At 48.9% G+C, this 13,108-nt stretch overlaps 1 protein-coding gene across 2 annotated transcripts in view; it reads left to right on the top strand.

The window, feature by feature from the left end:
- Sdk1 (sidekick cell adhesion molecule 1) overlaps window positions 1-13,108 on the top strand; it is a 967,445-nt gene that overhangs the window by 791,776 nt on the left and 162,561 nt on the right. For both annotated transcript variants that reach the window (XM_085837397.1, XM_085837398.1), the window contains 2 exons: window positions 7,572-7,763; window positions 12,538-12,659. In XM_085837397.1, the coding sequence (XP_085693523.1) occupies window positions 7,572-7,763; window positions 12,538-12,659 (314 nt within the window). The remainder of the gene's footprint in view (window positions 1-7,571; window positions 7,764-12,537; window positions 12,660-13,108) is intronic.

A 13,108-nucleotide genomic window follows, 5' to 3' on the forward strand; every position in this document is an offset into this window, starting at 1 on the left:
TGGTGGGGGCTCCGAGGATGTGTTGCGTATATCTTTGTGTAGACAGCAGCCTCAGAGCTGGGAGTTTATCCTCTGCTTCAGACACTGCAGCATTCTCTTTGGGCAATGAGAATCCATCGGCTTTAGATGCCTTTCCTCACATATTCAGCTCAGTCCTCAGAGCAATGTGGAAGTGTACTGATATTCTTGCCATGTTATAGGTAAGGAAACTGAGGCTGGGAGATTCTGTATTCAGCAAACATCCCTACTGTGTGCGTATGGGTCAGTTTCTAATGACCTCCCAGTAGGGCAGTAACTACAGTGCTGACATCTCCACTCTCCACCTTCTGTCCTGAGCTGCAAGGCCAGGACAAAGCCCTGGACTCCTGGCTCCAGATCCCATATTCTGTCCCTGTCCCACCACACCCTGAGTGAGAAACCTAAGGCCTAGGGAGGAAAGGCCTAGGGAGGAAGAGCCTCAGGCTCAAGGGGTCCTTGGCCCCTAGATCTGAGTCAAGCTCAGGGTAAACTGCGCATGGCTGTCCCTTGACAATAAACCCTCCCACGTGGCAGGGGGTAGGGGAACAGCTCACTTTCAGAAGACCTTTTTTTGTTTTTGTTTTCTTTCGTTTTTTGGTTTTTCAAGACAGGGTTTCTCTGTGTAGCCCTCGCTGTCCTGGAACTCACTCTGTAGACCAGGCTGTCCTCGAACTCAGAGATCCATCTGCCTCTGCCTCCCAAGTGCTGGGATCAAAGGCATGTGCCACACATATGGGCATCATCATCACAGGTTGATACATCACAGGGCCTCCCCTTCCCATGCTAGGCAGTAAGTAATTCCCTGATTCCTGAAAGCTGCTAAAGGAAATTCATGTCCTCCCATTGAGTTGTGTCTGAGAACTGAGCAGACAAGCCATGCTGTGGTTAGGTTAAGAGGCAAGGTGTTCTGTGGTTGCCTGCAGACTATGCTGTGGGCCTCTCCTTCTGTGGCTGCCCTGAGCGCTCCCTCATGCTGTGCCACCTCCACAATATGCAACACGCTGCTTCTCGCTCTCTATGACTGACTGCATAGCAAGGACTCTGAGGGTGACAGCCCTATGATCACACAGCTCAGAGGTGGCCCTGGTAACCACTCGCCCATCTCTCTGTCATCATGTGCTGGGAGTAAGGTGAAAACTGTGTTCCTGTTCTACCTGCAAGGTCCCCTTTTCCCTACCACAGCCTGCAGTAGGTTTCCCCAAGTTCCAGGCCAAAGAAACACCTAGCAACACTGTGTGTAACTCCCAACGACTTCTGTATGTGAGCACCAAAAATGTGAAAAGAACTCATTTAGTAACAACACAAATGGGGTTGGCAGCTGACTCCATGAGGACCTGAGTTCGATTCCCAGAACCTGTTTTAAAAAGCCAGGTGTGGAACATGTACTTGTAACCCAATGTGGGAGAGACAAAGACAGGCAGGTCAGCCCTTAGGGATTTCTGGCCAGCCAACCTAGCTTAATTGGCTAGATCGTGGCCACTGAGAGACCTTCTTCTGGCCACCACATGCACACAGCTGCATGAACATCTGCATACACATTTAACACATACAAAGTTGAAGAGAAGCACATGTGTCTTGCGGTCTGACCACTTCCTGGGCACCACCAAGCTGCTCTGTCCACAGATTCCCATTGGGTTCGGCCATCTTGCTTCCTCCCCTCAGAGTTTGCCCATGTCCTCTGTCTTTTCGTAGCCACAGCCTTGCCCAAGATAAAACACATCCAATTGTACAGTGCTCCATGATCTTGAAACAACTTTCTTGTGAAACTGGCTCTGAGGTAGGGTTGGCCAAGGAACATCCCAGACTGTCACTGCAACAGGGTCACCTCCACTGAGTTCTCAGCAGTGGTCCAGGCAACCAGCCAACATACTACTTATGATAAGGAACACATCTGTGTCCCCCAGAGCCCCCCCACAGTTCAGAGACCCTTGGAACTAACCCACCTCACATCCCAGCCATTGACTAAGCCGCATGCACATGTCCACCTGACTCTGCCTGTCCTAGACAGTGTGCTCCTTCCAGAACCAGAGATGGCTGCTACTGGGGTGAGACATCAGGGCCCAGATCTGCTGTGGCTGATGCTTCTCCATATAGGAGAGCAGATACAGAGCATGGAAATAAGAATGCTTCCCGAAGCCTGGAGGTAAACCCTGGGAGGGGGGGATAGATGGGGACTCCGTCGGCAGCAGAGACCTGGTGTGGGTCAGTATAGCTTTATGTCAGAGGCAGAAACAAACAGGAACAGAGAGATGATGGTGGTGCATCTGTGTAATAGGAGTTCTGTGGGAAGTGTGTGTGTGTGGTGTGCGCTTGCATGGGCAAACGTAGATGTGTGGCTGAGTAGAAGGTGTGTATGTGTGTATATATGGATGTATGGACGTGTGAGAAAGAGACTCTGTTCATGTGTATACAGATGTGTGTGCATAGTGTATGGGTGGAGGCCAGAAAACTTCCCCAGTTGTCTTTGCTCAAGCACAATCCACCCTGTTTTTTAAAAAACAGGTCTCTGATTGACTTGGAGCCGACCCAGCACTAGGTTTATACACAGATACCACACTTTTTACATGGGTCCTGGGGACTGAACTCAAACCTCAAGCACTTTACTGACCAAGCCATCTCTACAGCTCCAGAAAGGACATCTGACTAGCTCATGTCCCCAGGACTCATCTGGGAACTGAATCAGAGCCTTGCTCGCCACTGACTCTGAAAACAGGGCTAAAGAGTGAGAGAAGCAGGCAGTCCCACCTGTCCCAGGCATCTACAGTGTTCTAGAAACTGGCCAAGACTCTTTGGTAGGCATCTTAACTCAGAAGGGCTTCCCCATCCCAGATCCACACCCCCACCTCCCCTGAACTCCCTCACCCCTTCTAAATTGTCCACCCCCTTCCTTCTTGTTTTATAGCCTGGGGGGAGACCAGTGGAGCTGCGCCAACATTCCATGGCTGAACGCTAGTTGCCAGGATCGCCAATTTATGATCATCTGCTCTTGCCAGCTAATGGCAACCTAATGAACTCATTTCCATACTTTATTTAAACAAATACCTGTAGTGGAGAGCGGCTGGCTAGTGTTTATGATGGAGCTTGACCTGCAGAACTCAGATGTTTCCCAGTTGGATTCTGCTGGCCTGCTTCCACGGTGGCCTCGGCTGAGTGAACAGGCCGCCCCCACTGTTAGTGAGAGCTTCAGAAAGACTCTGCCCTTCATATCAGGACCAGAGTGGCCCACTCCTCACTGTCTGGCCTGTGCTTCTCTTCACTCCTGCTCACTCTGAAAAACCCTGTGTACCCTCGATGCCTGCCCTTCTGAGAAGCCATGCACAGGGGAAGCTCTCCCAGATTGAGAGCAAACAAGTATCATTAGCTGGATGCCATCAGACCCTCATTTTCCCCCGGGGCGCCTGTATCCAGTGCTACTCACTCTGTACTCCACGCCCTGCCTGTTGGTAGACACCACCCCCAAAATCATGAGTCTTCCCTAGAACAGGCCTGTAGCCCCTAGAAGGTCAACATTGTGGTGGAGGAGATGGTCCGGTCAGTAAAGGGCATGCGTGTGAACCTGAGTCCCCAGAGGCCATGTGAAAAGTCAGGTGTACAGAGTAGACGTCTCATAGAAAAAGGGAACTCTCGATTCAATAAGACATGCTGTCTCAAAACTTAAGATAGAAGCACACACACACACAGGAAAAAGAAGAAAAACTGCTTGCAGGCAAACCTAGCCTTCTGAGCTTAGGTCAAAGAATGCTAGCATGTCCTTCCCCCTCCTTCAAAGACACATGCGTATAAAACTACCCGCTGCTGAAAGGTGGCTTCCAGAGACACTTGCAGCTGAAGGTTTGTTTGTGGGCAATGTGACCTTTATGGTGGGGTGACTGTCGGAAATGATGCTTTATCAGCCTGACCCTCAGTGACCACCCTCGTTCCCTGCCTCCATTTTATTTTGTGGTCAGAATAAGAGGGAAGCTTCGAGCAAGGGCGGTGGAGCACCTGCCGGAGTAAATTGCCCATTGTGCCCTTGTTGTAAATTGCAGCATCTCCCACTCTCCCCCTGTAAACTCTGATTTATGAGGGCCGCGATGCAGACAGACAGTCTGTGATTGGATGCACTACTCTCTTGTAGAGAATTTACTCCAGATCAACAGAAAATTATTTCTGAAGCTCCCGTGGTCGTTAGTCTCAGTTAGCGAGGCCATTCCTAGCAGGTAGGAAGCACAGTTGGAGGTGGCTGGGAATGCTGGCTCTGGGCAACTCCTTGCTCTGCTCCCTCCTGCCACAAGATGCACTTAAAGATGAAGTACTTGCTGGCCAGAGCTGCCCACATCCACCACACACGTCTCTGTCTCCACGGCTGTGTGTGTAAAGGAGGATGGGATGCATCCTTACACACCAAATGCCTACTGCTCTGCCCTGTGGCAATATCCCACCATATTGTTCATCATATGTTCTCAGATCTCTGTTGACATTAATCTTATGCCCTCCAGAGCAGGCCGTGTGTGTGTGTGTGTGTGTGTGTGTGTGTGTGTGTGTGTACTTGGGGTGGGGAAGAGGCACATGTGTGCAGATGTGGGTACCAGATAAAAAGCCATTAAGTCAACCTCAGGCATTGACCAATCCCCAACTACTGTGCATCTTGACTTTGAGATTTGGCCAGGTACTCCCCACTTAGGCAAGGCTGGCGGCTGTTGTGCTGAGGGATGTGGCTGTCTGCATCTCCGCAGCCTCGGCATTACAAGCATAAGCCACCACACCTGGTTTCTTAAATGTGCGTTCTGGGGATCAAACTTAGGTCATGGTGCTTTCAAGGCAAGCCCTTCATCAACTGAGCCCCCTCCCCAGCCTGAGAGCAAGCTCTTCAGTTGTCCACTCGGTGTCCATTTGTCTCCGTAATGAGTTGAGCATACAGTGCGATCCATTTGGACCCTAGCAGATGCCGGTAGAGCCGTGCTTACTGAAGACACTGAAATTGCTGTGTTTTGGCTCCAGGTTGACATGATGAACAAGATGCTGTGTTTGGTAAATTTTGCTAAAGAACAGCTTTTAAACAAATAGAATTTCCTGGCAGACAAGGTGGCAGCATTCAACAAAGACTTCTCTTCTCGGGCCTTCGGAGTGACTCAGAATCCCATGCTGTTTAGAGGTTAATCAGACAAAACCTACCAGAGCCAGACAAACAGAGAAGATGGCCCTGGAGCAGGGCTGCCAGTTTCTAGCAAAAACCTGGGGCTCCCTTCTTTTTCTTCTTTGTGAAGTAAAGATAACAGTATCTCATTGTCAAGCTGTGTCCTGGGGGTTGCATGACTTAGCCCAGGTGACATGCTTGGCAAATACTTTGAGACAAACTCCCCTCCTTTTGCCTCAGCCACACTGAGCCTTGGATCTCCCTACTCCACATAGGATCACATGTCCTCTTGGGTCCTAGTGCCCATCCTCCCTCCTCACAACGCTATTGTAGGATGCCCTTATGCTGACCTCCCCTTGGAATAGTGTCAGCCATTGCACACGGAGAAAACTAGACATGGTGGCACACAATGTTAATCCTAGCACTAGGGAGGCAGAGTTAAGTTAATCTCTGTGAGTTCGAGGCCAGGCTAGGACAGAGTGGGACCTTACCCCCTATACACACATACACACACCAAAATAAAATAAAATAAAACAAGAAAAAGTAGAAGCACTATTGCATCTTAGTTGCAACCCTAGAACCACACACTGTCTGATGCTATGTTGCTTGGTTTTCTCCTTGCTGGGACCAAATGCCTAGCAGTAAACAAATTTGGCTCCTTCTAGTTGGAGGGGTACAGCCAGAGGTGGCTGCTCACATTGCAGAAGCAAACAGATGACTGCTGGGGCTCAACTCCCTTTCTCCATTTTTTTCCCAGTCCCAGACTCCAGCCCATGAGGTAGAGCCACGTATATTAGGTCAGTCTTCCCACCTCAGTTAGTACAATCTAGAAAATCCTCAGAGTCATGCCCAAAAACTTGTCTCCTAGGAGATCCTAGAGCTTATCAAATCAAAATCAGCCATCACAAATGATAGAAATGGCATTTTTATTGTTATATCCCCCCCCCCCCAATTTTAAATTAGCCATAAAGAAAGAGCCAATAAGGATACTCAGCTCTTAGCACCCATCCATGGAAGCTGAATCGGAGTACTCAGATTTTAGCACCATTCATGGAAACTGCTGTGTAGAGAGCGGGTGGAGAAAGAGAGCCTAAGACTTGGCACTGGGCAGGAGTGGAGTGGAGATGGCAGCCCAAGACAGCATAGATCAGCCCTTGCCAGCACCATGAGGAGAAGGGAGCAGCCTACACAGAATACAGAAGCTTGATTCTCCTTGTGCCTGTGGCAGAGACCCACTCTTCCACTGGCCAGTGGCATTCAGATGCCCGGGTGACCTCAAGGCCTCCATGGCCAGCATCCCTCCAGTGGTCTTTCTTACCTTGCTATTCTAGCGCCCCCACCCCCCAATGTCTAAGTCTCCCTGAAGGTGCTTTGTAGTTACCACACTGTGTTATGATTGTGGAGACAGTGAGCAGGGGGTAAGTTCTGACGTTACATTTTTTTCCAAAATATTAAAGTCCCGAGGCACCATCCTCTAAGTTTCCGTTCACCCGCAAGAGCGGTTTCTAACTTTATTTATGACTTTCATCTGTGCGAAAGGGAGCCGAGATGCGTCTTAGAGCTTCCATATCCCCGAGCTTATTGACTGAGGAGAAGGAAGAGCTGACATCCTCAGCAGTTTTCCTTTGCCCGAGGACCCAGGAGCTCTCTCCATCACTGTTCCCTCTTTACAAGACACTTTAAGCGCCCTCTAATCCCATCAGCTCCCCGCCTCCCCAAGGGGTTGACTCAAGCACTAGTTGGGTCTTTTTTTTCTCTAAGCCCAAGTCATGATGGAATTTAAGGCTAAATAAATTGTGATCAGGAGACCCTGGCAGATTGAGATGAGAACTTGAAGGAAAATTAATTTTTTTTTCTAGAAAATAACATCTTCAGTAAGGAGCAAGGCAAAGCTCTGAAGCAATGCGAAACTGAGGGGAGTGGGGGCAGGTAAAAGAAAAGCAGAGCAGCCTGTCAGTCACTACATCAGGAAAAGGAAACATGCACATGCAAGCATGCACTTACACATACACACACAGGCGCGCACACACATGCACACACATGCATACACACTCAGTAGAAGTGTTTCCACACTTGAGATGGGACCCTAGAGTGAGCCACCAGTTTGGGAGACCAGGTAATGAAAACAGCAGTCAGTGACACTGGGAACACCACTACAGGGTCTCCTGATTGTTCAACAAGTGTGAGCTCAGCAGAGGACTGGCAGTCATATCTGTCACTCTCCTGTCTGTGCACCAGCTCCTGGGTCCCAGAAACCTGTTCTTACAGAATTCCTTGTGGTAGGAACAGGACACATCCTCTGTGTGAACACAGAGGAAGAACTTGGGCCTCTTTCCATTCACCACTGAGCCTGAATGCTCTCCTGCTGGCCCAGAGTTCCTCTAGGAGGAGGGGTGACTTCTGGCCCATCTGCCTCAGGTATTCCATTGTCTTGCAGGCTATCAGATTTCCTGGGAGGTGTACGGGAGGAATGACTCTCGACTCACACACACCCTCAACAGCACAACGCACGAGTATAAGATCCAAGGACTGTCATCACTCACCACCTATACCATCGATGTGGCTGCCTTGACCGCCGCAGGCGTGGGCGTGACCACATCATCCACCATCTCTTCAGGTGTACCCCCAGGTCAGTGGATCTTGGCACCCACACTTTACCTGTGCTTGTAATCTCTGAACCTCCTGATCTGGTGGCATCTCCATGCAGAAGCCATGGAGTGCCTTAAGAACAAAGGTCAGGGCTTAGCCTCCTACTGAGACATGTGAAGGCACGTGACTCTGATTGACTCTCACCCTCGCCTTTCCCAGTATCTCACTGCATGTCTCTCAGGGTGTGAGCACAAGCAGATGTGGCTAAAAAGGACAGAGAAGAGTGGTCTCCGTGGGGGCTAAAACATGATCTCCACAACCCAAGGTTTTTACCCTCTAAGGCCCACAGACAATGACCACATGGATAGTAGAGGCCTTTGAGAAAGGGAAATAAATATGTTGAAATTAAGACTAGGAGGGGCTGGAGATGTGTGCAAGGTCGTGGGTTTGATCCTCAGAACATGCAAGCCAGGTGTACGATAATGCACACTTATAATGCAAGGGTTCCCCAAGTTAAGGCAAGTAGATTCAGTGTTCAAGGCCATCCTTGGCTACACAGTAAATTGACAGTCATCCTGGGTTACATGGGACCCCACCTCAAAGATTGCAAAGACCATGATGCTCAGAGCTCCCACTACTGAAATGTTAAGAACTGGGGTTTGTAATAAGAAAAGGTGGGGCTAGGGAGATGGATCAGCCCTACTAGCACTTGTTGCTCTTGCACAGGACCCAGATTCCGTGTCTGGGCCCCCACATGGTGGCTCACAGCTGACCATAACTCCAATTCCAGGGGATCCAATGCTGTGTTCTGACCTCAGAGGGTACCAGGTATACACATGGAACACATACGCCCATGCATGCAAAACACTCATATACATAAATAACTAAACCTGAGAAAGAAACAATAGTAGGCACAATGATGAAAGAGAGAGCAGTCTGCAGGGTGTGGGTGGCCGCGTTCAGCGGGCCACTGTGGAAGAATCTGCTCATTAGTGTGGAAATGGCTGACACTCCTTCTGTTGGGTCCCTTTGAAACTCACAGGATCTTCCTACACACCTAACTCAGCTCCAGAGAACAAGCACTAACTCCTGCCCTCGGTTTTAAAGCTTCTGTTTAAGATGGAGATGTTGTGTTGTGAAACCTCACAATACCTGTGCATACAGGGATGGGAAGTTGTTGTGGGTCCACTGGCTCAGTCCTACAATTATAGCTGTCAAGTCTCCTACCATTTAAAAGACGCTAAGTGAATGCTGGAGAGATGAATCGCTGGTAAGAGCACTTGCTGCATGAGCAGGAAGACCTGAGTTTGGATTGCAGCATCCACTTAAGAAGCCAGGTGTAGTTGCAGTCAAGCCTGTAAGCCTGGCACTAACAGGGATGAGGGGGAAACAGGATTGCTGGGGCTTGATGGCTGCCAGCCTAGCTCCATGTTCAGTGAGAGACTGTGTCTCAAAAGACCAAAGTAGAGAGTCACAGAGTGACAACCTCCCCTGGGCTTTGTACATGCAAAGATGTGTGCACCTGCATGCATACATGCACATACATCACATGCACATACACTACATGCATGTACACCATGTACACAGTGTGTATGCATGTGTGTCAGCACACACACATGCACACGTGCATGTCAGCACACACATGCACACATGCACACATGCATGTCAGCACACACATGCACATGTGCATGTCAGAATACACATATGCATGCACATGCACACATGCATATCAGTACACACACACACACGCATGCATGTCAATTTTCCTTATTTGAAAACTGTGACAACTGTATTCATAGAGGCCCAGAAAACTCACATAAACTCAATTCATATTTGCTCATCACTTCCATTTCAGTCTCATAACCTGATTGTTCTGGAGAGAGCTACATGTGTCTAAAGATAACATAAACCAGATGAAATGTGTTCACTGAAGGGAGCCCCCAGGAGACCATATGAGTCTCAAAAGCCTCAGGAGCCCTCAGGAATCCCTCAGGAGCCCCCAAGGGACCCTTAGTAGCCCCCAGGAGTTCCAGGAGCCCTCAGGAGCCCCATATGTCCACTCTAAACGTACTTCCTCTGAGACGAGATTTTGTGTGGAAGCAGAGGAGATTGAGGGAGCAGCTGAAGCCACAGGATATCGTCTCCTGCTACCAGTCGGAGATGGTGCTCCATTGAGTGTAGACCTAGTCTGCACCAGCAGGAGGAGGTGTGGCCAAGCCTTTCTATATCCTCCTGCAAATAGTGGCCATAGAGGCCCTGACACTCACGTGGGTACCAGAATTACAGGTGCTTGTCATTCCACTGAGAGTTGGGCCCCACCAGAGGAACTAGTTCACAGAGATGAGGTTAGACTCCTGAGGTGCCTTGGGGTAACTTCTCCATTCCATAAGCATGGAAGGTCAGCACACTAAAGCAAGACAGGGTTGGTTTAAGTCTTCTGCCTACAAAAGGAGTCCTCACAAAATACATTTTCCTTCTATGTGCGGTTCACGAGCACACATGCATGTTATGGTCAGAGGCCAGCATCTGTTGCCTTCCTTCATTGCATCTTATTTTGAGACAGAGTCTCTCACTCAACCTGGGGCTCACTGATTGGCTAGAGGGGCTGCCCAGCAAACACAGGATGCCTCCCCAGAACTGAGGTTATAGGGGTCAGTTGCCATACCTGGGTGGAGAGGCAGGCTCTTATAGGGCCTTTGGAGCATGCTCAGTGAGATAGTGGAAAAGCACAGTGTGGCTGGAAGTATTACTTGGCCTTTAACCCTGAGTCATGGGGGTGAAGATTTCCAGGTCCTGAGTTCAGGGACAAGTGGGGGCAGGGTGATCTTCCACTGGCCTGTTAACCTACATTCTGAGAATCTGAATCCAGTTCCTCATGCTTGAACAGCCAGTGCTTTACGGACTAATGCACCTCCCCAACGTGCTCACTGATTTTATCCTGATACCCAAAACACTTACAGCCCCAGTCACAGATTGAAAATACCATTAGCACATGATATTTTCATAGCAGTGGCCCTGATGTGAGCACTGTTTTAAATGTTAAAATGGAGCCTGCACCAGGGAGAATGCAGGCTGCCCATACAATGTGAGTTACAAGGTTTTGTGGCCTGGACACTGTCCACCCCTGACAGGGAGTGAGTGCACTGACCTCTGGAGGCTCTCTACATTCAGCATTACTGTCTATATGTCACCTGGAACTGCAGTGGAAGATGGGATCAGAAGGAAGATGACAGAGGCATCTACTTTGAGTGAGCTGCTGATAGCCACCACAAAGCAAACTGCTGAGATGCTGCTCAAGCCAGATCACCTGTGGCTGGAGGGCTGTACTGAGAACCACCCCTGAGTCCTGCAGGAAGAACCTCCTGCTGCGCTGAGCCCTTCTAAGGAGCCAGCTTTTGTTTGCCAAGCTAGAGGTTTATGTCCATTAGACATTGAAGAGCCATTTTTAAGAATCCAGAGAGCCAAGGACTAGAAAGAAGAGTCACTTGTCCTTCGCTTTAAACATTTTCTGCTTCAAATTCATTAAGTCAGATACAGAAGGACACTTAAGATCCTAGAAACCCTTCTTGTGACAATATCAAGCTGTTACTGAAGGGGCTTTATTTTCTTGTGGCAAGACCTGCCTTCAAATACCCCAGCAATGCAAGCTAAGACATCTTCCCTCAGGAACCTGAAGAAATCAAGTGTACTTTTTTTTTCTTCCTCTCTCTTTCTTTCCTTTCTTTCTTCCCTCTTTCCTTGTCTCCTCTCTCCCTCTCCCCATCTCTCCCCTCCCATATTCATCCCCTCTCCTTCTTTCTTTCTCTTAGATTCTAGAAATGGAACCCTGAGCCGTGTATATGCTAAGCAAGTGTTCTACCACTGAGCTACATCCCAGCCTTGTTTCTGTTTTGCCCTGTTTATTTGTTTGTTTGATTTAAAAATAATAATAATAAGCTCTCATGTATCCCAGGCTAGCCCCAAACTTCCTGTGTAACTGAAGCTAACCTTCTGCCTTCATCTCCTGAGTACTGGATTTACAAAGGTGCACTGCCATGCCTACCTAGTCTTGCAGTGCTAGGGATCAGGTGAACCCTACCTGCTGAGGTATACATCCAGCCATTTGTCTGCACTTTTTAGAGAAGTTCTTCTCTGTATTTTCCCCCTCCTCTCTTTAACCTATATCTTCCTTTTGGGAATTTCTCACTGTAAACACGGTCATTGAACTTGCAAGTAAGCCTGGCTCTCTACAGAGCAGCCCACTAATGTCTGAGTATGAGTGGGCTTAAGGCCAGGAAACTTGATGATGGTGCTCACCTCCCACCCTATGTCATTTCCAGAAATGAGTCCAGGAAAGAGTTCTGCACTGTTACCTGCTTTTGGTTGTCTTGGAAACCCCATCCAAGGCCTACAGATTTCCACCCCTTCCTCAACCCTGACTTCCTGGGCATCATGGGAACAGGGAAAAGAAGTCAGAAAGTCCTTTTTTGGTGCCAGGGCAGGAGACTGGAGGATGTAATAATGTTCTCTTGTCTTTCTTTGCACAACAAGCACCTATTAATTATCTGTTCTGTTCAGAGATGAATAAGACAGGAACCTTCTAATGCCACTTCAGGTGGCCTGAAGAACAGCGGGTGGCACTGTTAGAGGAAGGACCCTGCTGTGAGGCCTTGCTGGGGGAAGCTGCAGGGCTTCTCACTCTCCTGGCTTGGTAAACAAGTGCCTTTTTCAGTAAAGAGTCATTTTGAAGCTGTTTCCTCCCTGACAGTGCTTGGCACCCTCCCTAAGCTTTGACAAAAGTTAACTCTCTCCCCACCTCTCTCATCCCCCTCTAGACCTTCCTGGTGCTCCATCCAATCTGGTCATCTCCAACATCAGCCCTCGCTCAGCCACGCTCCAGTTCCGACCTGGCTATGATGGGAAGACGGCCATCTGCAGGTGGATTGTGGAGGGGCAGGTATGAGTCTCATGACTTTGTGTATCAGTTACTTCTTTTTAGTGCTATAGCAACATACCTGGCACTTAGCAGCTTAAGGAAGGTTTATCTTGGCTCACAGTTGCAGGTACCCTCCATCAAGGCAGGGAAGACAGAGAAGCAGGAACTGGAGCCAGCTGGTCACATGACAATCCATCATTAGAAAGCAGAGAGGAATGATTGCTGATATTTAGCTCATTTTCTCATTTTTATTCAGTTCAGGACCCTAGCCCATGGGATGGGAATGCCCAGATTAGGAATGGGTCTTCCTACCTCAACTGACTCAATCTGGAAACTCACTCATAGACAAGGCCAAAGTTGTGTCTTCTAGGTAATCCTAGATGCTATCAAGTTCCCAATATTAACCACTATCCCCTGGAAGCTGGTGCTTCCCAGTACGAAGATGACAAGGACCTGCCCTTGGGGATTGT

This window comes from Mus caroli, unplaced genomic scaffold (genome assembly GCF_978045245.1).
Source record: "Mus caroli unplaced genomic scaffold, Mus_caroli_1 scaffold_4, whole genome shotgun sequence".
NCBI lineage: Eukaryota > Metazoa > Chordata > Mammalia > Rodentia > Muridae > Mus > Mus caroli.